Source organism: Crocodylus siamensis, chromosome 6 (genome assembly GCF_052110815.1).
Source record: "Crocodylus siamensis isolate JL-2025a chromosome 6, ASM5211081v1, whole genome shotgun sequence".
Classification (NCBI taxonomy): domain Eukaryota; kingdom Metazoa; phylum Chordata; order Crocodylia; family Crocodylidae; genus Crocodylus; species Crocodylus siamensis.
The window spans coordinates 41540698-41567155 of NC_143400.1; the positions used below are offsets into that span (position 1 = coordinate 41540698).

General features: G+C 45.7%; 1 protein-coding gene across 1 annotated transcript; it reads left to right on the top strand.

Moving 5' to 3' along the window:
- CDS2 (CDP-diacylglycerol synthase 2) lies at positions 1 to 26336 on the top strand. Its single transcript, XM_090055354.1, has 13 exons — positions 1 to 155; positions 12190 to 12332; positions 12966 to 13062; positions 13994 to 14091; positions 14721 to 14860; positions 15546 to 15604; positions 16296 to 16378; positions 17208 to 17295; positions 17756 to 17824; positions 18265 to 18417; positions 19172 to 19291; positions 19473 to 19576; positions 20041 to 26336. The coding sequence occupies exons 1-13, from the start codon at positions 111 to 113 to the stop codon at positions 20168 to 20170; spliced, it is 1329 nt and encodes a 442-aa protein (XP_089911480.1). The 5' UTR covers positions 1 to 110; the 3' UTR covers positions 20171 to 26336.
- Positions 26337 to 26458: the final 122 nt, after the last annotated feature.

The following is a 26458-nucleotide window of genomic DNA, read 5'->3' on the forward strand; positions in this document are numbered from 1 at the left end:
CGCCCCCTTCCCGGCTCGCGCGGCTCCCATTGGCTGCTGCGGCGCTGGGCGGATGGAACGCCGGGGCCCGAGCGCGCGCGCTGCTGCTGGGGTTCGCGGCAGGGCGCAGTATGAGCGCGCTGCGGCAGCGCCTGGGCCGGGAGCCCGACGACAAGGTACCGGGGCGGGGCCTGGCACCCACCGCCTGCCCGCGGGTGCAGCGAGGGCTGCTCGGCCTGGCCCTGCGGAGCGGCTGGGCTGAGGCACGCTGGGGGGCGGGGGGAAGCAGTGCAGTGCAGTGCATCTGGGTTTGCAACTTGGCACAGCTCGGGGGTGGGGCGTGGGAGGCACGGCCTCAGTGGATCCCTGCCTGAGCTGGGCCATGCAAGTGTTTGCTTCCCGGGCGTAGCTCCCAGAGCTACGTGCTGCCAGGGTGCCGCTAGTGGGGTGTCTGCCAAATGGGTTGTCAGCTGCACCCCAGGGACCACCTGGTTAGGGAGAGCTTGTGGTTTGACTTATGTATGCATAAATGCTGTAACGCTATAAATGCATCACACCCTTAATTTCCAAAACCAGGATGAAGGTGTTTTGGGGAACCAGGCTATAGCCGTATTCATCTCTCCTAAGCTCATTAATTCCTGTGGAGTAAAGGCCTTTCCACTCTCTTTGGCTGCAGGACACCACGTCTAAGAGTGGGTACTGAGTTGCCACGGGATTGGCCCAGCCTGGTGCTTCTGGAGTCTAATGGGACTTGAGGCTTAAAGCATTGTTAAGACGGGGTGAGAGAGCTGTTCTCTCACCATACGCTATTACTGTATGTGCTGCTGCCAAAGCCCAATCCAGATGCTTAGAGAAATGGAGCTAAAAGGTTGGCTGCCCTTCACTAAGTCATTGGCACTCTCACCCTCTTAAAGGGTGCCCCTTGGAATATGTGAACAACTAAAAGCATGGACTTTCAAGATAAAATTCCTATTTTGAAAGAAGTTTTTGGGCTCTTCTGCCATTCACAACCCTGTGGGCCTCAGGAATCAAGCTGGGAGGGAGTTGGCTGTTTCATGCTGTCGGCTTGCATTTATGTTAGAACAAAGTTCTGGTTCTAATTCCAAGATAGCAGTGGAGTGCTTCAACCACTTAACCTCAAAAAGGTGAAAAGCTTTCTGTGTCAAGTAAATATCAAGTGATCACTTGAAGTTCTTTTGTTTTTTTCTCAGCCAAAATCTTTGTATTTAAAATTACTTAAACATCCCTTTTTAGCAGCTAGCACAAACTGTAAAATAAAGCATTATCCTTGGGTCTAATTACTTTCTTGGTTGCTATACAATTATAGAGCTAGAAGAAATGACACTAGAAACTGGGACTTAACGTGATGAAGATGTAAAATGCCTGACTGCTTGGTGACTTGTAAAGCTTTACAGTGCTTAAATTTACTGACTTGGTTTAGCTCTGCTTTTCTATATTAAACAAGAGCAGATGAAACTATCCCCTCTTGGTAATTGACTGTTTGCACTGCATTTTTTGCACTGTAGCAAGGTAACGTAACTCTCCCTGTGCCTGAAGAAGGGTGTTTGTACCTGAAAGCTTGCAAAGAACAATTTTTCCAACTATATAGTTAGTCTAATAAAAGATATTGCATTCATCCAAAGAACCTTGTCTGCCGGTGTCCTTAGACCAACATGGCTACAACCAACAGCCCTGTTGTATCCTGGTACTTTTGTGGGAGTTGGAATGCTTCCTTGGAAGCATTGGTATTGCTTAACTGGTATGTGAACTCTCAGCAAGCAGAGTTGCCTTAGCTATGTGGGACACAGAAGGCCAAAGGGCTGTTGCTTAAAGTCTGATCTCATTATCGAATACATTTTTACATACAGCAGGATTCCTCTAGTTTAGCATTTAAGTAATGCATCCAAAATGCTCTCCATACAAATTGGGGTTAACTGAATATCCCCAAATAACGGACAAACACAATCCACAGGGCCAAGAATTATATCAGCCCCACTGCTCTCAAACAAAATGTTGAAGCAAACCCCTCTCCTTCATATTCCACTGCTGACCTGCTGCCACTGACTGAATTCTGGATTCAGCAGAACATGGTATAGAACAGGCAGCAAAGAACATCCTGCAGGCTGAAGCTGGTGGAATGCAACTATCTGAACTGCTGAGTCAGCCAGTATCTCTCCGAATAATAACGTATTCTTTAAAACTGCACAAGGTCAGGGTCGGGGTCCAGGATTAGGAGCTCTTGGAGGCTAGCATTGTGTCTGTAGCACACTGGGCCAAACCATCAATAAACAAAACAGCAATTAAGCGAAACCTGTGTCGATACCTTAAACCACTAGCAGGAGGTCTTCTTGAATTCTGTGTGTCCTGTTCAGACATCCTTGCAAGTCTTCCTTTACTTACTTTGTCTCCCAGCCATAGCACAGCCAGTAATATTAATTCTAGTACAGTATGCCTGTTATATTTCACAGCAGGGGAGGCTGCTTTCAAAAGGACATTGAACTTGTAAAGAGAAACCAAAAAGATAGTAATTGGTTTCATTTTTTTAAAATAAATTGTTCTGTTAGTTTTAAAAATAAAACTGGAAAATTCTTAATCTGGCTTTTCTGCCTTACTTTTCATTTAGCTCCTCTTTGACAATGGAAACAGGAAGGTTTGTTTCATTTTGTGGTGCTTCTTTTTCTAAGGCAGTGCACTAGCTGTGCTGTTGCCCTTTACAGTGCTTATGGGATTGTGTAAATGCAAAACCACATGAATGTTACTGAAATGAAAACCTCAACTTAAGGTAGCTTGCAGAAGAAGTTCTGACTAAAAGGTCAGCATCCTTTTACTCTTCCCTTCAGATCACAATTTAACATATCATTAGGGAAGCTTGAACTGTGACTCTGCTACCCTTGGGATAAATAGGATTTTAGTGATCCTAGGTTTTTCTAGCAAAGAACTCACTTGAAATTAGCTAAATAGATAGCATTACATGAGCAACCAAGTATTTAGCTTCCTGCTGTTATAGGAGAGTTCAAGATTCTCATTTCCTGTTTTATAGAGTTATTGTTTTACTCTATTTGAGGAAACTAAAAACAAAATCAAGCTCCTAAGTTGCAAACATCCTGTTGAATCATTTTTTCATCTCCAGTTTTGAAAAAGAATAAGGGCATAAAGAGAGACTGTTAAGGATGCACTCACTATGGGGTTTCAAACGGTGCTGTTTCTAAAACTGAAATTGTACTATTTACACTGAGCTCAGCTTTGGCACAGGAAGGGTTTGGTTTGGTTTTGGATCCTTCACTGTTAACAGCTCTTTGGGCACGGGACCTGGAGTTTTTTCAAGGGCTGATAGTTCACTTAACTAGTAGCTATAGGAAGGGGGTAGGGGGGAGAGGAATCCGTGGCATCAAGAGGCAAAGTTGTCTGGGCTTTGTGTCTCAGTGTTGCATCATCAGCTTGCAGCTTGTCACAAATATGCTACATTTTGGGTGGAAAATGTCCCACCTAATCATGAGGGAAACTGCTGAAGCAAATGGAAATGGGATTTCTAGCATGTGTGCTGCGTGAAAGTTGGGTATACCAGTTATGCAGATGGAGCTGTCCACTGAGATGTGCAGCTGTTTTACTTACCAGCCACCAACTTACTGACCCTGATTGCTAAAAGGAATAAGCTTAAACATAAAAGAAAGGATAGAGAGACCTGGGAGTCAGGATCCCATGGGTTTTCTTGTTAAATTAAGAATGGGAATGGCTTCTAGCATGTTATGAATGGACTTAGTGGTAAGGATGCTTGCATTCTAGTTCCAGCTGCGCTGTAGGTACAGTTAGACAAAAGGCCACAGAGCAAATCTGATTGCCAAACTTAAGTTCCTTGTGCCTAGTTTCTATCTGGATATAGGCTATAACACTCACCTGCTTTAGGGATTTTGTGGTGTTTATCTACTGCATACAGAGGGCTTTGAGAGCTTCAAGTTATATCAGTGCCTGGTACTATAGTGTGAAAGCCAAGAGATGAGATTTATTTTGTTGTGTATAGCAGAAACCAGAGCTCCCTCCATGTCTGACTTGCACCCATTGTCCAGCTGTGCAGAGAGGCAGAGCCGAGGAGCTGAGACCTGTGTGGTTAAGGGAGGAAAAAACTGACCTACAAGGTCGTCTTGAATGTTTGGGTAACTTAGACCCTCAGAGTGTCCTCTCCGTGTGCCTGAAGCAGGGTGTTTGTGCCCAAAAATTTGCAAAGAACAATTTTTCCAACTATTTAGTTGGTCTGATAAAAGATAACACATTTACCCAAAGAATCTTTGTCTGCCTCGATCACAGCAGGCTTAAGTCTCTGGATGATGGCTGTGATTGTCTCAAGAGGCTCGGATGATTCAACATAAGTATACCACAGAAACAATGTTTATTCTGGTTCTGAGCCATGAAGGTGAGCATGCTGGGGGTATCTGATGCTTTATGGATATTTGGAAATCGGATATTCCAGTGGTAGTCACTCAAATGTGGTAGCCACTCTTGCTGCTAGTCTGACGTGACATACTGATCCACTGCCACTCAAGCCCCCTTCCTACTTATTAGTACTGATGCTCAAGTGCCTTTTATTACTAGTGAAATCTGGCATCTGTTAGGGCTCACAGAGCAATGAGACCCTTTGGGTAACTGCAAAAAGCTGGTTCCTTTGGTTCGTGCTCTCTCCGCCTGTGTGGAATGCATGGCAATGGGATCAGCGTCTGCTAAGGCTAAGCTATGTGTGGAGAAACTCTTCAAAACAAAGACCCTGAGCTGGGATTGGCACAGCAGGAGCTGAAGTGCTGAACTGTTTGTTTTTTCTGCTGATGGGTGAAGATGGGGAAAAGGCACCCCGGTTTGGTCACGGCCTTGGTGGGACGTCACTTGCACTGCTGTCACTTAAACCATTTGCTTTTGTTGGTTTGGAGGTTTCCTTTTTGCAGCACCTGGGAAGTGGCTCTTCTTCAGGCAGATGGCTGACCTGTTGAGGTGGTGTTGCTCTGACAGCTCTTCCTAGCCTCAGCTCTTCAGTGGTCTGGTTTCTGTGCTCAGGGATTACATTCAGTTACTGTGCATAACCGAGCTATTACACCACGCTGTGACGGGGACTTGGGGTGTTCCTTCCACTGTCACCTTGCCCTGAATGTGCCTGGTCCCTTGAACTCCACTGAGATGTGTGTCCCAAGCCCTCTGCAGGGGAAGGCCATTTTTGGATGCCTTTTAGGTGCATGTTCTATTTCTGAAGCATACAGTTAGGGTGAGACCGTTGGGAAGAAGCAAAGAGAGAGGACAGAAGTTCAGTGCTGGTGGGAGTAAGGGACTGCAGGTTCAAGATACTTGATCTTAGTTCAGAAAGCTCTTGAGCCAGCAATGTGGGAGGGCATGGTGTGAATTTAGCAGTTTTCTCAGTGCCCCAGTCAAAGCACAAGATGGTGCTGTTAAAATATCTTCAAAAATACAAGCATCAAAGGTTTTGTTCCTGGCTGGTCAGGGAAACTTAGGTTTTCAAGATGCGGGTTTTTATCTTGGTTTTTATCTTTGTTCAGTGTGTCCAAAGTTTTGTAATAACTGTCAAAGGTCTTCAAGGTATCGGGTAGCTCAGAGGTGGTTGTTCACGTCTCTGATTGGATAAATCTTCCCTGTGATTTTGCTTGGCTGTTGTTGAGAGAGATTTCATGTTTCAGTTAAAGTATCCTGTATAAATGCCAGTCTTATATATTTTTCAGCCTCTGTTGAAACAGGAAAATGCCTTAATTCTATAACCGTAATTCCTTACAGGTAGATGGGTCTGTTACCCACCTGCCTATGATGGTGGAGCAGACTATTCTGCATGGAGTAGCTCATGCATTTGTGTGCGCACACACACCAGTTATCTTTTTGTACTGCACATGAATAGAGTGGTGAGAGAGTCCCCTCCACACTGCACACATGACATTTCACCCAGGCTTATCCTACAGCTTATGGAAGTACAGCATGGGAAACTTAACTTCTAAAATTTCAAGGTGAGGTGAAGGAAAGTGGCCATCCTAGTGTGGTCAGGAGCAGCAGTGAGAGTGGGTGCATATAAACTGAGTCCTTGTGATGGTAAGAACTGAGACCTGTGTGACAGCAAGTAGGCCGTGTGCTTGGCAAACAGTAGAACCATCCAAAATATCTATTCATTGCATGTCTACCGTGTTGTTTGGCAGGCACCTCCCCAGGAACCCTTTCTTGCTTTTCTTATGCCCTGCAGTTAAGCTGAAAACAGAAATCCTCTTGCTCTGGCCCCTATACCTTCAGCATACTTCATCCTGGAATCGGAGCTCAACATTTTCCCGCTTGAAGGCAGCCCAACATTTTCCCGCTTGAAGGCAGCCATGAGGTTTGTTTAGGGTTCAGACATTTAACAGAGAGTACAGTGAGGCTTGGCCCTTTCCCAGAGTGCAGTGAAAAAACCCAGGCGTGTTGCTTTTTCTAAACGTCAAGCACAAAAGAGCACAGTGCATGTCAGGGAGGAAGGAAGTGCATCCCTGGAAGGAGCTTCTGTAAATGCTGCCCATCTCTCTTCTCCTTGTTTATGCAGTGGGCTCTTGCCATTTGTGTGTCTGCCTTGTTTGTCTGCGTTTACAAAGAGCTCCTTCCGGCTGCTTTGCCTGCTTCTGCAATCCAGAAATTGAGGTAATGAGTAAATAAAGGGTGCAAATCTGTCCTGTCGACAAACAGCAAACCAGCTGTAGAGCTTAGGACGAACCTGCAGTGTAGGTGCATGGGGGAAGGTCTCTGAGCCCCTGCGTGCATTGTCTACTGGCTTTCTGCAGACCATCACGGATGCACGCTACAGTTCTTCATTATGAAGTAAGAATAAAGCCCATCTCTGGATAGGAAGAGGTGTAGGGTGTGCTCATTTAGTTAGTTATAGGAGTCAGGTGTGCAAGGGGTCAGATAGGGAAGGACAGGCTGAGCAATTCTCCCAGTGGTAAAATGACAGTAGAACGCTCTTAACGAGAATTGCATAGAAGCTGCCCTTGCGCTCTGCTTCTGACAATAACTTTGTGATAGAAGCGAAGGGTTTGGAGAGCAGAACTCTGATCAGCTTCAGATGGGGATTGTTGGTTTTCTGCCTTACCAAATGTCATCCCATTGCTACCTGCAGATAGAAATATAGCCTCACGTTCTCTCCTTTCCCCAAGAAACACAATTGACAATATTTAAGCAAGTCTAGTTTTCTTGCCCATGGACATGGTCAATAAGTGGGTTCCTTGAAGCACTGCAGATTGCCACGTAACAGTGCAAGCAGCACAGTGCTATCAGTTGAGAGGTGAAGGGGGAAGACTTGGTGCCTGACTTTATTGATCAGTTCATCTTTTGAAGCATTATCTCTCTCTGGAGTGTTCCTAGAAAACCCATTGCCTGAGTGCTGCTAGCATTAATGAAGATAGCTACTTAGGAGGTTTGTTCTTCGAGGCTTCTTGTAGTCCGTGGTGGCTGAAACCATGGCAAAGCCAAAAAAAAATCTTTCCAGTAAAGAATGTTCATAGCAGAGCTGCCAAATGTCACGTCAACAGAGGCGACCCGAGCAGGCTGCGGGGCCTGGGGCAAATCAGTCCATGCGGGGCCCCACCCTGCTTTGATCCTATGGGCCCCAGACCCGAAGAAGCTGCTGCCACCTGGGGTGGGGGTGGGGAGGAGAGGGGGTAGCAAGCGGCTGGACACGGTGTCTCCGCTCCGCCTGGCTCTGCCCCACTGCAGCTTTGCCCAGCTCCGCGGGGTCCCCAAAGCGTGGGGCCTGGGGTGGTCGCCCCGATTTGCCCCCCTCTAGGTATGGCCCTGCATGTCAGCATACTAGACCTAGACCAAACTCTAGATAGTATCTGCTGTTCGGCATATTATAAGGCTTCTACAGGGGACTCCCACCCCAAGAACATCTACTTTCCTGCTTCTCTGGAATCATCTGGGAAATGGATTGAGCAAGGGGCATGAGGGGGGACAAGTGCATCCAGCCCACATCATGCTGCACTGAGTCACCAGGAGATGCCATACAAATGAATCATGTCAGGTTCTCGAAATGGGCCTGTTGCTCTGTAGCCACTGACCATTTCAGTGCACGTCTCTGATGGGGTCCCACTGCCTGGTGACCTTCTGTTGTATTCAGAACAAAGCTGTGGGCTTGGGGTGGGCAATAGCAATGGGTAGTTTCATTCTGGTTTTTTTAATGCTTGGGTCAGTATTCAAAATGCCCATGTCTGCTACGTTAGCTCTAGCTGCTTTCTCTCTCTCTGTTCATTGGCACTGCCTAATTCCTGCATGCTCACTCAACTAGGATATGTGGGGAAATAGTCTGTGTCAGCAAAATTCAGCCTTGTTGGTTCTGGAAGGACTAATTTGGCAGGCTTCCTTAGGTGTCTGGGCAATGGGGATGCTTGTACCTATATTACCTGTAGCATTGCCTTGGTTGGGGGGGGGGGGCACTGAAAGTAGGGAAGGAGTTGGCTACATGGAATACATCCCATTGTTTCTTCAGCAGACCATGCTTCTGAGAGGAAAGCATCTGAAATCTGACTCTCCCCAGTTGACCTAAGACTTGTCATTATCTAACCCAAGCCTTCTGTGGGTTGAGGGGAGCGAGAGCGTGAACGAGCACGCAGAAGCCTTGATGCCGCTCAGGTCTATAGCCTTCCTTTTGTTGTACTTTTTTAACATCTCTCCCACTGGCTGAGTTGCAGGCTACGGTTTCATCCATCTGAGCGGGTGAACAATGCATCATCTAAAACAGAAGGAATGTACTCCTTGGATCTTTCTTTCAGTTTTGTAGTGGAGCTCATGCTGAAGTTTTCCCCAAGTTCTCCATGGGTAACATGTAGGGATGTCTGGCTTTTTCCCCTTCTTCACCTTTTCCAATAACTACATTCAGAGTGGGTGAATTAAAGCACCTCAGTACACATTATCTTCCATGTTTTATTTTTGAATCAGTTGCTCACTGAATGCAATTGTAAATGACTCATGAGAAAAAATGCTTTTAAGATTAATTTAATTGCCTCTTAAAGGATCATTAAAGCAAACACTTCTAAAAAGGGCCAGTCGGTCATGCCTGGCAGATGTACTGCAAAGAAACTTTGACTTTCGATCGTTGCTTATAATAGCCAACAGAGGGGAAAAATGTAACATGTAATTGCAGTTTAATGGACTTGGCATATTTCAGCAAACGAGAGGATGACTTTTAAAGTAATGACTGATTCAGGGAAACAGAGTGCAGGGTCTTCTGTGCCTTTATGCACGCGGTCACAGTGATGTCATTCTTGGTAACAAGCTGAAGAAGCTGGTACACAACAGCTAGATGCAGCTTTCCTGCATTTTGAAGAGCTGCTTCAGCCTGAAGCCTCACAATTACTAAACAACCAACATGAATGCTAAAACAGGGAATTGCCTGCGTAGGTCCCTTGCAGTCTGGCTTTGTAGTAATCACAGGTCAACAAGCGAAGCAGATGCTGTAAGAGCCCAATCCATATGCAAATTGACACAACTGGGACAGACTTTTCACAAGTGTTGAGCTCAACATCAGTATGCCTTTTTACTCCCTATCTCTAAAAGACCTCTTACTTGGTTCTTAGGATGCAGTGCCCTAACACTGCCATGTGAAAATACAGGAAATGTGTGAACAGAATAGTGTCTAACCTGCCTTGCTTGATTGCTTGTTTGATGTTTTCTGTGCTCTTTGTGGGTTGCTTTTGCATACAGCCACCAGGTGTGTGCAGAATGTTAATAGCAGATACTTACTCTTTTGCCCAGCTCCGTAAGGATCCAGCTCATTTTGTTTGAGGCCTGGCGAGATAGCACTTGAAGTGCACATAAGGTTGTTTCTATGGCAACTTCACAGCTGGATTAAGTGGCCCAGACCACAGCACATCATTCATAGGCCCAAACAAGTTATTTAGTGCCTTGATCAGCTGCTTGAACCGATGATTTGTAGAGCAGTGGTTGTGATATGTATAAAAAGGTATAAAAATAGTGTCAATTACTGAATCACCACCCCATCCTATATTAAGCACAGTAACACCCTACATAATCCCAGCTTCCTATTTGAGAGGAGGTCAGCAAAGGAGCAGATCTGAATTCTCTCATTGTAGCTTTGAACATGCTTCCATGTTGTTATCCATCAGCTTTCCTGACTATTTTTTTTCATCCAGTTAGAGCCAGGCACCTTCCCTCTGCTGTTGCTGTAAGGGACAAAATTATTGAGTGTGTTGCAGTTCACCATAAGTACTGAGCACTTGAGAATTAACTAAATATTGCTGTGCAAAGCTTGAAAGCAGTATTTTTTCAGAGTGGACACTGATGCCATAATTTTGAGTGACAGTGATGTTACAATTTTGTTAAGTCTGAATCATAAAGTGACTTGAGATTAAAAACTGGTTTTCTTTTGCAGCACATGCAGCAAAGATGATCTCTATCCAGAGCCTTTTGTTAGATGCAGATAAGTTGGGAAGCCAGAAGGGGAAGCACATCAAACTAGACTTGAGTTGAAACCTTTTGCCCCAGGGCTGGCTGCAAGTCATTTAACAGGGCCAGTATGGTACACCAGGGCATCTCAGGAAACCCAAAGGAACCAACAAACTTCTCATAGGACAAATTGAAGCAAGATGAAAATGTTCATTTGCAGTTCTCTGCTGAATGCTCCCTGCCTGTGCAGCAAGTGTTCTGTGTGTGCATTTAAATCAAGGAAATGGGGTCATCTTTGCTCTTCATTTTGAAATAAAAGAAGAATAACGTCCCCCTGGGAGGCTGCCTCTGGTACAGGCAGCTGAGATACTGTGCAGTGAGGAAACATTTGAGGGTGTGACTTGTAGCTGCAATTCCTGGTATTTCACTTGCCCTAGGAAACAACTTAAGGTTGTAGCAGGGAAGCAGCTAAAAATACTGCTCTGGCAGTGGTTCTGTCATTGCCTGTGTGGGAGTCTGGCTTGCTGCCATTGCTACCTGATGTCTTGGAGGTCATTTCCTTCCCTGCCTGCAGGGAAGCATGAAAGCAGCTGAGGCTCACACTCAGCCTTTGCTGGTGCGTTGTATTGCAGGGTGTGCTGGCTCAGCCACTACCCTGCTTTTCTGAGTGGTCCTCCCCAGATGCCCTGTAGTTTTGGAGCTCAGGGTAATGAAGCAATGAGGTTTGAACAAGCATGTGGTGTTTGCAAACTTGATTCCTCCTTTCTGCCACCTGCCAACTTCCTGTATTTGCCGGGAGTGGACTTTGGAGGCTGAGCAAAGATGAAATGGCCTGGGCAGACTTGCTATGTGGCATGGCTGGTGCACAGGCATCGTGCACTCTTATTTAGGGGAACTTGCAAGAGGTAGAACACGAGCATGAAGCCCTGCTGGCAGAAGTGATTGGGGGAGAACTAAGGGTTCTTGCCACTTCTTCTTTAACTGCATATAAGTCTGGAGAGGAGCTTTTTTACCCAAAGGATAAGATGCCATGTGCAAGTCTCCTGTCCCTTCCCTGTCTCCGTTGCTTCTATGTATGGACAGTCTTTCCTCTAGCATTTCTCAGCCAGCCGTGTGAGACTCTGCTCTGCGCTGGGGACTGTAACAATACAGACAGGGAGGAGAGTGCATTTTTTGGGTTTGTAACTTATATTGGACTGCTGCTGTGGCCTGTATGGTCAGTCAAGCTGGAGCCATAAGCTGTGTTCTTCAGTTTCTGGAGGGTGATTTGGCCTTAAATTTGAGTGTATGTGCATAGAAGTGTACAGAGAACTGCTTCAAAGGCCTGTGTGGTCCTCACCTTCCTACAGATATTTTGCTCTTAGTCAGTGCCATGCACTTGTACCCCTCTGGTCCCCTAGGTATCTTGAATACCTTGCATAGCTGGCTGTTGACAAGCTACATCCCTCTTACCTGTGGGGGGTGTGCATGGATCAAGTACAAAGCGTATCTGACCCTACACAGAGAGATCTGCTCTTTCTGGGTTCAGTGACAGCTCTTTCCCTCCTGCTAGCAATTGTGCAAGAAGTTGACCCTGTTTTTGTATGTGTGGCACCAACAGTTAGTGTCTGGAATACCCTGCGTTCCTCTAATCTTAGCTGCTGGCTCTGTTGTTGTAAAACTAAGTTCAGATGGGGGATTGATTTATAATGGGTGAACGTGATTTTCTTAAGAATGGTTTCTTACATTTAAGGAACACCCCCCCCCCCCCCCAAAATAGACCCTTTTTCGCTACCTAACTCCCTTCTGCCTCTGTTTGCCGTACAGGAGTCCGAGTCAGAGAACAAGCTGGATGGAGAGACTGCATCAGACAGCGAAAGCAAATCAGAGTTTGGAGGGTCAGCTCCAGTACCCACCTCTGATGACACTCCTGAGGTCCTCAACCGGGCTCTCTCCAACCTGTCTTTGAGGTAGAGCTGAATAAATTCATCCATCCTTCCAGAATCTGGAGCAAAACGCTCTCTCTCCCCCTTTCGCTAACGGTTACTTCGCTGGACTAGGTAGTGTGTTGGATCCTGTCAGCTAACAGAGATGAGGAAGTTATCTCCTTGGGATCATCACCTGTTGGGAAGTCTGAGGCAGAGCCAGGAAGGGTCCTTGGTTCGCTACCTTGACCCAAGAGCCATTCTCTTCTCTGCATCTCTTTCCCCACCTTCTGCTTATCATTTTAGGTCATGAACTTTTGGGGTGGGGGGAGACATGGCCATTGGCTCTGTTCAGGTGCTACCTTACTTACAGATCAATAGCCACGATTATTAAAGTGAGTAGAGACTGAGAGCGTGAGTGAACTGCGAAGGATCCCCCAGGTTCTTTATTCAGCTTCCCTCTGCAGACCAGGACTGAGCTAATGTATCACTTGTCCTCTGCACTGTAGGGAAGAATAAGACAATTTCTACTAAACACCACTTCCTGCCAGTGTTGCTCGGTGGGAGAGTGTGCAGAGGAGATAGGAAAGCAGCAGAAGTTACTCTTACTGGAGAGGCCTCATATGCTGATTCACATTCGTGATTAAATGTTTGAACTTTTCTCTCTCTCTGCCCTAGATGGAAGAACTGGTGGGTGAGAGGCATCCTCACTCTGGCAATGATTGCCTTCTTCTTCATCATCATCTACCTGGGGCCCATGGTTTTAATGATGATTGTAAGTTCTTCTGGGAGACACCTTGTCATGCATTTTGTGGTACGGAGTAGAGGGTCATCAAGCATGTGCTGCTGGCGGTGGGGTATAGTGCCCTTCTTGCCCTCAGGTTGCCACAGCAACCCTGACCCTGTAGTTGCGCCTAATAGGCCTTGCTGCTGAATTACCCTTGTGGTCAGCAAGCCTCTGGGAAGAAGCGTTCCACGTTGCCAGTGCTGTTTCTTTGATGGAATCCACCTATTTCTTTGATTTGCTCTCACAGCTTTTGTGTGTCACTACAAAGGTTTTTTGCTTGGGCAGTGTAATTGTACACTTGTAGGTCCCAGGTTTGGGTACTCCCCTGTGGATTGTCCCGTCACTGGCTTTCTGTCCTGTTTGGAAAGTCCATATCAAATATAGCAACCATGTCTCTGCTACGTTTCCTCCTGGCAGCGATCCAAAAATGCCAGTCTTCTTGAATTCATGGGATTAGACTTGGTGCTGTCTGCTGAGCTGTACCAGTTGCATGGCTAGCAGGGTGGTATGGTCTCCATCGAACTGACCCAACTCCTTCACGCCATGGGACCATTTGTGTTCGGTGCTACATGGAAAACTCCAAATACACCTGTGAGCTTTTAGAGTTTAGATTTGCGAGCTGGGAGCTACACTGGGATTCAGGCTAGGAATGTGCTTTCCCAACTAAGCATCCTTGCTTGAGCAGCTTCTCCTAAACAGCTTGAAGAGAGTACATAATTGCTCAGTCTCAGAAAGAAAAGCCCTGTGTCAAATTTGGAGGGAGTGGGGGGAGGAGGTGACTGGTAAAAGATGGTCATTTGCTTTGTGGCCTCATTGAGCTCCTTCCAGTGTCCACACTTCATACACAGACCTCCTCATTGAGGTTTATAGATGGACTTAACCAGGACCTAGTCAGTAACATTTAACATTTCTTCTGCAGGTGATGTGTGTGCAGATCAAGTGTTTCCATGAAATCATCACAATTGGCTACAACGTGTACCACTCGTATGATCTGCCCTGGTTCAGGACGCTTAGCTGGTAAGCAGAACAACTGAGAAGTCATCAGCTGGTTCATCAGTGGGTGATACTACATTTCCTCTAGAAGGATCCCAAAGGACATGCCTCCTCCATGATGTTCAGTCACTTCTGGGCATTGTGTCCAGCAGGCTTTATTCCATTGTTTGGTTGTCTGAGTTCTGAATCTCCAAGTCTCTGAAGTGGGGAAGTGTCAGATGGTGTGTCTAGTTGAAGAGAGAGGGACAGTATGGCTTGCCCATTCCCTTCTTTCATCTGTATATTTACACCCTGGTGCTTCCACAAGTTGTTAGTGTGTTTGGGATGAAATGTGGCTGGCTGTGCCCCACTGCTTGTTACATGGTTAATGGGTGTACATGGAAGGAGAGGCACGCTGTCTTTAGTAGCTAGGAGTTGAGAGGACTGTTAAGCAGCACCACCTACAGTCAGTACCTTTCCATCCATCTCAACGGAAAAAGCCGGTTGGGTTACCAATATACGATAGGGGTCAAGAGGCACTCGGGGTGTTGCATCTAATACAAATGTCTAATGTCTTAGTTGTTGTGAAAAACAGTCAGAGCCTCGTTTCTTTTAAGACTTTTCTGCACTGGGATGGTGGTTCCTATCTAAAAGAAGTGTGCATCTGTTCCCAGGTACTTTCTGCTCTGTGTCAACTACTTCTTCTATGGCGAGACTGTCACAGATTACTTCTTCACTTTGGTGCAGAGAGAGGAGCCCTTGAGAATCCTTAGCAAATACCATCGCTTCATTTCCTTTGCCCTCTACCTAACAGGTATCTAAAATAGTTTCCTGCAGACTTCATGTGAATTCATGTGGTGCTCATTTTCAATCTTGCATCCAGACTTCTCTACACTCATATCTCCGCACCCCAGCACAGGCTATTTTTTGGTGAATTTACTCCTCCAGGTGAAATGATACTGCACGTACAGCCCTGTTACGGGCTGCTTTTGTATCTGAGGGTCAAATGAGACTCAGCCCTGCCCTTGAGATGCCAGAGAGAGAACCTTTTTAAAAATATAACCAGTGCAGAAATGTACCTACAGAGCTCTTCTTTCACTGTGTAAATGCTCCCTCCTGTGCAATGGAGGTTACAGTAACCAACTGAGAGCTCAGAGTGCCTCTAAGCAGGAAGTGAAGAACCTGTCTTCAGGTGTCATTACATGGATTTCATGAAGATAGAAAGTTCAGGAATGAAAAATTAAACTGTTGTCAGAAAATACCTTGCACAGGGGATTGTCCTTGTTCATTTATTATTTGTATCTAGGGTTTTTAATATATTATGCGTTTTGATGCATTAGGCTACTTTTGTGCCTACAGTTGCACATCATCATAATGCTGCAACTTTATGCTGGAGCAGAAGCAATGAGGAGATGTTGCAGTGATAGTGAGAATCATTTTCTTACTATTGCAAGATCTGATCTTGCTCTCTGGTTTTGTTTTTTTCCACCGTCCTCTAGGTTTCTGCATGTTTGTTCTGAGCTTGGTGAAGAAGCACTATCGTCTCCAGTTCTACATGGTAAGGTTTGACCAACAGTTCAGCTTCTCCAGAGTTAATTGTGCCTGGATAAGAGAAATGGCAAGGCTGTTTGCATATGTTGTGTAGAAGAATGCAAGCTTATAAGCACTTACCTGTTACCTGTGCACTTTGAAGCTGCCTGATGCAAAAGCTGTTCCTGGTAGCTGACACTGGGGAGGTGGCTCTGACCAGACATCTTCCAAACTCCTTTTTGTCTATGCTTGCAGTGCAGTTCTCCTTAACATTGAGAGCTCCTTGAGCTGAGATGGTGCAAACCCCATATTGTGACAGTAGATCACCTTGCAGGAGTGGTCTTAATCCCCCACCACTGCTGCATGGCAATGAACACTGCCACATGAGGGAGGAGGTTTGAGCTGGTTGCTTCCTGCTAGATGCTCGTGCCTTCTCTGTACATGGAGTCTTTTCTCCCTGTTTTCCTGTACTCAGGTGGACTGAAGTGTTTAGGAGAGGTATTAAATAAAAAGCTCTTGGGCCAGGCCAGGTAACCATTACACATGGGGTAAGACCTATCATTTGTGGTTTATATTGCATTCTTTCCTGAGGGTATCTAGATGCCTGACATACTAACTATCTGTTCCCTAAATGCTACTTAATCAGCATTCGGTTTCTGCTGAAGGCTGTTGTGAGATGTCTTTAGGCCAACTGGATTGCATGCTGTTTTCTTTTCCAGTTTGGTTGGACCCATGTGACTTTGCTAATTGTTGTTACCCAGTCGCACCTCATCATTCACAACCTATTTGAAGGAATGATCTGGTGAGTTGGTGCTTGTTACGAGTTACTTCTGTTTCTCTTGACTAATATGCACTACGGCATTCTCCTTGTACAACGTGTGAAATAAAAGCATCTAACTAATAACCTGCACGGGGGGGGAGCTTCCATCAGAAATGGTATAGTGTGCATAAGCAAACCAAAAAAAACCGCACAACCTCAAGCCAGATACCCAGTCCTTTCTTTGATGGCTTTGTGAGGTTGGCCAAAAGTCCTACAGAGGGACCCATTGATGGGAAGGACTCCCCCTGGCAGCAGAAAGCCAATGGAGCTGGTTTCATCACTGACTCTGCTAGTCAGTGTGGGAAGGGGAGTGGGAGAAAGAAACAGGCTATAAATCTTCCTAAGCTTCCTTTAGCTGCCAGGCAGAGTTTCCATGTTGTGTATTTGAGCATGGCCCAGTGCCCTTAACAGCCATCTTCCTTAGGCCAGCAATAGTTATGGTGATGGAAGATATATTGTGCATTCTGGAAGTTCCCAGGATGCTTTTCCATGTGGAGAACAGCTTGTTCAGTACTAAAGTGCTGCCAGTAATGAGATGAAAGAGTGAATGTATAACAGCATGTGGGATACTGGGATGAGAAAAAGCATGACTTAAATAGAGTAGGGAAGATGATGAGGATGTGGGAGCTGGCATTTAGCTGTGGTGCCCTGATTAAACTCCTTATCTTTCCAATACAAGGTAGTTGGTACAGTAGGCTGGACGAGCACCAAGTAGGTATAGTCTGGATGCTGTTACAGAAGAATTGCTAGTGTGTGAAGAATCTGGCTGCTGTGGGATGGTGCTGAATGGCTTTGCTTTCCTCCCTTTTAGGTTCATCGTCCCGATTTCATGTGTGATCTGCAATGACATCATGGCTTATATGTTTGGGTTTTTCTTTGGCCGCACCCCACTTATTAAGGTGAGTCCTGAGTTTCGGTTGTCCCAAGACACAGAATGAGACTGGTGCAGTGATGCCTTAACACAAGACAGAGCTAGCTAGAGCAGGGGGAGGGAACTGTTGGGCTCTAGGTCTGAGACTAGCACCAGTAGACAGTAGTCTATAGGTGACACCCTGCTGACCAAGTATGATCTGCTTACAGTATGGTTTTGGCCATTCCTCTGCCACGCCTGCAGAGAAGGGGCTGCTGAAGCAAGTCATACCAGCTTTCCATTTCCTGGGACTTGCCTGTGATGGGCATACTCCCAGAAGGAGAGTTTGACCTAGACCAGGTTACAGGATCTGCCCTGGGCCATGGCTAGTTTATTGTCCCTGTTGAATTTCAGTTGGAAGTGGGCACTGATGTGGCTCAGTGAGGCTGATTCTGAGGCACCCTTATGAGCTAGGCTTTAATATACTCTTCTTTCCCTTTACATTGCAGCTTTCCCCAAAGAAGACCTGGGAGGGTTTTATTGGAGGCTTCTTCGCCACGGTTCTGTTTGGACTGCTGGTAGGTAACCCACCATGGTATTGGCTGGCTGCCTGTTCAGAATCGCATGCTGGTGCTGTCTAGTGACAAGAGTTAGTGGTGTGACAGTGGTACCTACAGTCTTTCTGTGGGATAAGCGAGGGGGAGATGGAACAGTTCAGGGACTCTCTCAAGTTGCCAGGATATTCTGGGTTTTTTCCTCATTGCAGTGCTCATTGCAAGCTGCCTTGGCGGTGCTGTGTACTCTAGCTGTTCATGCAGTGACTGATCACCACCTTCCAAGCAGAGACATACAAAAAAGAATCTGCACATAATCCCATTAGGCAATTACTGCTTCTCAAGAAAGTTAGCTGCATGACAGCCCAAGAATATGGCTGACTTGTAGCCCGGCATCTTGAAGTTCTCATAAGAAGGTTATGTCTCTTCTTTTTTCCACCTCCCTTCCTTTCTCCCCATCCCAGCTGTCATATGTTATGTCTGGCTACCGGTGCTTCACCTGTCCTGTGGAGTACAACAATGACACCAACAGCTTCACTGTGGATTGTGATCCATCTGAGCTTTTCCAGCTGCAAGAATACAACATCCCCCTGGTGCTACAGTCAGTCATGGGCTGGGTAGGACTCTGCACTCTGTATTCAAAATGGCTCGGTAGATATTTGCTTGACAGAGAGATGCTAGTTGGGCTGGAAATACCAAGAAAAGAGTGATTTTTAAGATGCCGTAGAGGAGTAGGGTAAAACTGAACCCCTGGAAACATGGGTTGTATTTTGAGACCTATTTGCATAATGGTGACATGAGCAGAGTCCAGCAGGGGCCAAGCTTTGCGGTAGGTGAAGGCCTGTGCCTTCTGAGCTCTTTCCTTTGCCCAATCTACTGCTTTGCTTTCTGAAGCTTCCTACCCACAGAGGCTCCCTGTGCTTTCTGTGAAGTGAGTAGGAGTTTCATGTCCAATGATTTGAAACGAGTAAGATCCACACTTGATTTCAATCTGTTGACACCAGTGCAGGGGTGAATGTCCTTTGCCACTTACACACTTGGGGACTGAAGTTTGCCTCGGCAAATTTTTCTGTCAAAACAGACATGATGATTATAAAGGTTTCACCCAGGATTTCTGCAAGCACTTGTGATTTTGGGTGGACAGGTGAAAAACACCTTGCAGAGGCTGGATTTGTTCAGGGGTGGGGGGTTGTTTTTTTTTCCCCCCAGAGCTTAGATGAGCAGTGTTTTCCCCATGTCTGGCATTCCAGGTTGACTAGACAAAGTCACTAGCAAACTTTGACCTTGGGCTCTAGCAAGCCAGCACCAAGTGCAGTGCTGTGCTCCATGGGAATCTCTTTCTAATGTTCTGACTCTCCTCCCTTTCTGTAGAAAACAGTCCGGATGTATCCCTTCCAGATCCACAGCATTGCCCTTTCCACCTTTGCCTCCCTCATTGGGCCCTTTGGAGGATTCTTTGCTAGTGGGTTTAAAAGAGCCTTCAAGATAAAGGTACAACACAGGCACTCATTGCAGTGCACATGAGACTGTTTTTGTCTTCTCAGCAGAACCTCCAGCTGAGAATACAGCCTCATACAGAATAGAGGCAGTACATACATACATGCATGTGTATGTGTATGTGTACGCAGTAAATACAAGTAACTAAGGTTTTTAACTGCTTTCTGCTTGCCAGGACTTTGCCAACACAATCCCAGGGCATGGTGGCATCATGGATCGCTTTGACTGTCAGTACCTGATGGCTACCTTTGTCAATGTGTATATTGCAAGTTTTATCAGGTATGGCTGTGTACTACTTGATAGCAACACTGAAAGGTTCCAGCTGATGTCTGACCCTTGCATACTGCAGACTGTACTATCTAACACTACCAGTCATTGTCACAAGGAGCTTGAAATCAAAATATAAAGGTTGAAGATTGTGAAGGGGAAAGTCACAGGGTCATGGAACAAGCTAGAGTCACAGCTGGGTCTAAAACCGTTGTTTGCTGCAACTTCCCACGTGATTCTGTGTTAGGTTGTTTACCCTTATTGCGTTTCTCTTTTTGTGAAATGGGGAAAGCTGTGTAGGCTCCCTTGTTCGGTGTTTTGGGAGATGTGAAGGGAAATGCCATCATAGGAGCATGGGGTGGGGATTCCTAGGTGTAAACGATTGAACCTGTGCTTTTAGCTGAATCTGAGCCATACCTATTGAATTGTGTCGGCCCAGATCCAGTGACAAACTGCTCTTTCATTGTGTGTTCCAGGGGTCCTAATCCCAGCAGACTGATCCAGCAGTTCTTAACTCTCCGGCCAGACCAGCAGCTCCACATCTTCAACACGTTAAAGGCACATCTGGTTGACAAAGGGATGCTGGCCAATTCGGAGGACGTGTAGACATCCTGGCATTTGGAACAGGACTGAGAAGAGGGCAAGCAGTCACTTCCCCAAGGAAATCCCAGTTTGCCTGATTCAAGACAGTAATCACAATGCCTCATGTCACTGTATTCTTTTCTTCCCTTGTAAATGTTCGCATTTGTGGGTTTCTGGTTTTTTTTTATAATGCATATTTATATATATGATTTTGGTTCAAGTCAGCCAATCATCATGTCTAGCTGGAAAGGCATCGGGGTTGGGAGGGCTGTCCAGCAAAAAGCATTTGACAAGGCACAAAGGTTCTTGTGGTTCTGTGCAGCTGTTGTTCTGGATGTATGTGGGCTGAGCTTGACTCTGCTCTTTTGCACTCCCTCAGGGAGCCAGTTTATGCTGGGAACATGGGTGGGAGTTTTCTGCACTAATGGAAGCTCCAGTAAAAGCAGAACAGCAGGTGCTGTTGCATCTGTCTCTCTAACCCTGCTAGGCTGTGTCTATACTAGGACAATTGGGAGCCACACAACTCTGCCAGTGGTATCAATATAGTACAAAGAGGGTGCTGTTCTTTGATTTCCACCCCCAGCCCATCTCTAATTTTCTTTGGCTATGTATATGTTCAGAAAGCAGGGGACCTTTAACTCCCCACTGGTGGTAGTTGTTACTTGGAGTCTTAATTTCTTCAGTATAGCCTGTCCTGCACAAAACCTCCATGGTGGTAGGGGAGCAGAAAGTTTGACCAATCTGAAGGGAACTCCTGTGCTTATCCAGCTTCAGAATAACTACACAAGCCAACGCACACATCCACTTCAGCTTGCTCTCTTTGCAGGGTCTCCTGCATTCTCCCACTCCAGCAAGTATATGGCCAAGACTGCTGATTCCAAATGTAACCATATAAAGAGAAAGACATTGTACATCTTTATGTGAGGGGCAAGTACCAAGTGTTGCTATGGAAGGTTGAAATTGCAACTTAAATCGGAAGTACTTTTGTTTTTAAAATACATTAAAGTTGTTTTGTTATTGAAGAAATCTTATTGAACAAGCTTTGAAAGGTTCATGGATTCATTTCTCTTTTCATGCCAAGCATATTTTTAACACTGGGGCACAAAACCTTCCCTTGATTAAGCAACTCCATGCCTTGAGACTTGGCATGTGGGGGAGCAGTTTCCAACCCACATGGCTTTTTCCAAGTGTGGAACTTGGGTGAAAGAGCACCGACCCAGCTATGTTATTTCACAGGTTTGGGGTTTTTTTAGATTTTGCTCTATTTCCCTTTCAGGGGTCATGTCTGTCAAACGCTACTTGAGTTCTAGATGTTGTGCTACTGAGGTTCATGGTCTGTGTTGCATTGCAGTTTGGGTTTGGTCAGCTTGCAGGCTTTTCTCTAGTTCCAGTAATTTTGTTCCAGTATTTGTCTTCCTTACATTTCACTTAGCATTTAGGCACGGGTGGTTGTTTCCCAAGTATTTGCCCTTTTATTTCTTCCAATGAGCCATCAATTAAAAAAAGGAAAGGGGAGGAAGCCCTAAGACCCCAGACATTTCCACACTTGATGCTGTTTATGTTCGCTATTGATCTGAAGCGTTCATACATTTTAAGCATCTTCATGCATCTTATTGTGCTATGATCTTTCTCCATACTTCGCAGCCGAGGCAGGCTATGATGTGTATCTCGAGCTATTTGAATCTGGGGAACAGTTGGCAGGGAATGAAACGGTGATGCTGTCACTGGTGTCTTCAGACAAACTTTTTGCTGTCTCTCACCTTCCGCACAAATGTGTATTTCATCTTGCTAATCTCCCAACTGAAACAAAAACACCTGGAATAATGTTGTAGCCTGTCATTCTGTTCTGATGCTAACGTTATTTACACATGCTGCTAGTGTGTATTTTTATCTGTAGCAAACACTGCCACTTCCCCACATAGAGAAACTACAGAGGGCAGAGATGTATCTGTAGCATTGTATACGCAAGGAACTGATGAAAAAAATGGTGTTTTTCCCAGGGTGGGAAGAAAGCAAGGCAGAGCCAAAGTGAGATGCAATTGAAGTCTGATTCTCCGTACCCACAGCTTCCATCAAGGGTGCTGAGCCTTATCTGTCAAAGGTGCTGAGAGGGTTTAGCTCTGCTGCTGTGGTCTAAAGTCAATACAGTTATGTAGGTATGTGCTTCAAGTGCTCTTCTGAATGGGGGCTTAGTCCAAGTCTGTCCACTAAAGTCGGTGATAACCTTTCCATTCAGCCCCTGCCTTGATTTCAGGAAATAGCAGGAGGTTGTTTAATATTTAAGTAAAGCAATCTTGCCGCTCTTCTTTTTGGTGGTGGTAGGGGATATTCACTTGCTGGAAGCACCTTGCTAGATTGCAGTTTTCATTACTTCTAAATGAGTGAAAATATGGAAAGTGGCTGAGCTGGGACAGCTTCCTGGAGACTTTAAAATAGAGCTCATGCCATGGTAAAACAAGCTGCTGCTGCCCTGCATCCTACCTACCCTGTACCAATATCTGTCTACCACCATGCACACTGAGCTTTTGGGAGCAGATGAGCTGAAGCACATATCAAATAAGCCTGCCATACTATGTTAAACCTGCTTACAGTGTATTGATTTGTAGAAAGAACCACTTCACTTGCTTTTCATCTGAGATTTGAATTGCTGCTCCCTTCATTCATTCTCTCCCCCCACCACCTTATCCCCACAATCCCAAGTTATAATGAGCAGAGCTGAAAAAAAAATCTGGGATGTATGGTTTTAAACAGTAGGATTTGTTTGGGCGATTTCTGTTAAATGTTGCCATTCTGGCTGTGGCCACTGGAGGGCATAACAGCTGCTTGGGTGCCTGCCTGGTGATCTGACGGTGCAGAGTGGTTTGATTAAAAATGTGCATGGTTTTCTGAAGTTCTCAGTGCAGGTTTTCAAAGCTCAGTCTTCTGCTGTTCCACAGCTTCAAAGTGAATGAAGTAGGTTAATCTGAGACCCAAGGGGAGTTGTGTGTATAGGTGCTGATAAGGTCTTCGTGTTCTGACTTTGAGTGGTTGTCCTGATATGGACAAAATGCAACAGGGCTGACGGGGAGTGGACAGACTTAAAATCTGAGGGGCCGTGAGGAAATTGGATTGTATGTGTGCTCTATGGCCAGCCTTCCTGAGCAGGACTGGGAGGGTAGAGGTCTCTGTCTGCATTGCTTCAGTGAGCCATGGAGTCGTGTTGACTGCAGGGTTCTGGGATGGAGTTATAGGGAAGGTGCGCTCTCTCAATATTTCCCACCAAAGAAGATCTGCTTCTGCCCAGTGCCTGAAATGCAGCATAGTGAATATGCTTGATATTCTTGACAAGCCCTAAGCAATGTTTTGCTCTTTCAATGTCAAGCTGGTATCTTGTCCAACAGGGAAGACCCCAATTGAGAAGCCACTTTTGGAGGACTTGGAGCTAAGTGAGATGGCTAAGATTAGATAGGAGGTAACAGTTACTATAGGTGCTGCTGTTTAAAAACCTGAGACTGATCAGTGTCCCTTTTTAGTACATAACCAAAAACTTAGATACATGCCAACTAAAGTGTATGAATTTTTAACACTTGCATGCACAGAAAAAGTCTAAGCACTTCAGATTCCAGCAGCTTTAATGTCTCTGCCTTATACAGTATTGTGCAAGGAACCAGTTCCTTCCTGATAATTTTTTTCAACCCTGCAAGGAAAGTTTGTTCGTAATGGAAGTTTCCCCCGACTTCAGGTAGAGAATGAGTTTCTGGAAGAGTTTTTTTATGGAGCTGGTGCTAGCGATAGGCAATAGCAGCAATGGAGCAACATTGGCAAGAGTTCATGTCAGAGTTTCCCTTCTCTCCACACATAAAAGTCAAGACCTCTTGATTGTTCCTATGCTCCGCTCGCTGCTGTGAGGCTCCTGTTCAGTTAGAGGGAAGTTCCCTGTGCTTGCTGTATAACAAAAGAGGAACCAGCTGTGAATGCTGGAGATCAGATGACCAAGAGTTATTCAGCAGGTCCCTAGGTTGCTTGGGCTGGGTAGAAAATGCCATTCTTTATTCTTTTGGAGGACTCTGAGCTGACAAGGGGTGGAGTTTCCTGGCTGTCTCTGTTGTGGGTGGCTTTTGAAGCCACGGGCTAGCAAGGCCGAATGAAAACATCAGAATGGCTCAAAGGAGTCTCTAGACTGTTTGAATAAGCAAGGGGAAAAGAGGCAATGGATCCTGTGACTGGGTTTTGTGCTGGCACAGTGATTCACCCTGCTGTACTTCTCCCAGCTGGCTTGAATATGTCTATGGGGAGAGAGGTGTCTCAACAGACTGCCTTCCTAAAGCAGCCTCCTTGGCCCTTAGTAGAGCAAGAAGCAGTCCTGCAGGTAGGATGTTGTGAGCTTGGACATCAGCTTGGAAATGAACAACAAGGCAGTTGCTGGCACATACTGGTTTGCTGGAAGGACTGGGTAAGGAAGGGTCAACTCATCGGAGTGCATGTTCATGAGCTCAGCAGCCTGGTTGCACATCCTCTAAGAGCTTCCTTAATTCATGAGTGTAAGCTCAGTGAAAACTGAAGTGGACAATTACTGATCAGAGCAAGGGAAATTTCCTTTGTATCCAGTTAACAGCCCTTTGTTTCCTAAATCGGATTAGCCCCTAATAAAAACCACTAGCACAGGGCATCTGTTATGGGGGTGCTTGGCCAGGAGTCCTTACAAATCAGCAAGCTGTCTAGCCATCCATTCGGATTTCCCTGTTGCAGTTCTGTTGCCCAGGATCTCAGACATGAGAGGTCTGCTCACATCTTGGCTTTAGCCCAGAGTCCAGATTGTGTGGGTATTTGAAGATCCTATTAAGCAAGGGAAGGAAGAGCTGACTTAGATTTTGAAGGACTCTGAACGGACGAGTCTGAGTGCTGACTTGGGCTTTGTTAGCAGGGGACCAGGTTGGGTGGTCTGCTGCACTGGAATTGACTGGTGGTAGTTTCTTTTCTTCTTGGTCTGTTTTGGGGTCAGTGAGTTTGGGCACTGCAGTCAGTCAGTTGGAATAAAGGCTTGACAGCTGAGATGCTTCAGACTGATGTCACTTTCCAAAGACTCCTACCAAGTCCAAAGGTGGACAGACAGCCTGCCCATAGTGCTTTGTGATGGAGGATTCTCCAGATATGTATTCAATGGGATTTTTTTAAATTAAAAGAATGAATCAATTGGAAACCTAACAGCACAGCCTCAGTCAATGGCAGGATTGTTTAAACTGCCTGAAATGCTGATGGGATCCAGACACTTGCAGACAGGTGAACTGTGGTCCTGAGATGCCACATGCTGGCTCCCAGGCTCTCCAAAAGTCTCAATCTGGCTACTGGGAGCTCAGTGGCAGCCTAAGCTGGGTTGTAAACAAGGCACTATTTGAACAGCTGAAAGGCAGGGGTTTGCGGTGCCCAGCACAAGGGCATACTGAGGCCAAGGTTTTGCTTGATGCGCTCATGCTGAGTTATATGTAGTAGTAAGTGTTCCCACAGATTTCACTGCCTTTGGTACAAGTTTATTAAAAGGTCTCTAGCTCCTACAGTTGACTTCTATTGGATTGATGTAAAGGGGAATTTTTGCCATTAATGTCAGTGGGAATAGAAGGAAGGGAGGAGGAATCCTAGAGCCATACCCCCACTCAGTACATTCTTTATTCCTGTCTCTGGAAACAGATGATTTCTTGCAGATTTAGCTGAGTCTCCTGTTTGACATGTGCATTCAGCTCCAGGAGTGCCAGTGCTAGCAGGTTCAATGCATGCGAGGAGGAAGACTTCACCCATCTTGCCATGAGAATCCCTTCTCTTCCCAATAGTTCTGTACAGTTGGAGAATAGATGTCACCATGCTAAAACCTCTAGAGCTGTTGGTTTGGGGGTGTTCACCCTTTCTTAAAAAACGTGGGTTCAGCATGTGTCTGTCAGTGATATCTTGTGTACCTCCTGCCATCTGTAGCCAACCCCAGAGTTTCACTTTGTACTACTGTGATTTTCCTGAGAGTTACCATTCTCTGGATCTGATGTGTTTTCAGCCATTATCTGCTTATTTCTCCGTGCATTGTTTTTTTGATCCATGTTTTAGCAATACACGTAGCTTTGCCTTTCTTTGACTGAATGTCAGATTGTGATATATTGTATATTTTAAAGTATTTACCCTATTTATATACTGTATGTTACTGTTAAAATAAATATAAATTCCAGTATCTGTGGCTAAGTTCATGCTGTGAGGGAGAATGGAGATCACTGTTTAATGTTGCTGAAGATAAATGAGGCACTGGCAGTGTCTAGAGCTAAGATAAAAACAAGACCTATGAATAGAAGGACC

Bases quoted from the DNA above. Each gene is read 5' to 3' on its own strand.
- CDS2 (XM_090055354.1), top strand. From the start codon at position 111: ATGAGCGCGCTGCGGCAGCGCCTGGGCCGGGAGCCCGACGACAAG. The intron at 156-12,189 runs GTACCGGGGCGG...TTTGCCGTACAG, and splicing joins GCCGGGAGCCCGACGACAAG to GAGTCCGAGTCAGAGAACAA. The intron at 13,063-13,993 runs GTAAGTTCTTCT...TTTCTTCTGCAG, and splicing joins CCATGGTTTTAATGATGATT to GTGATGTGTGTGCAGATCAA.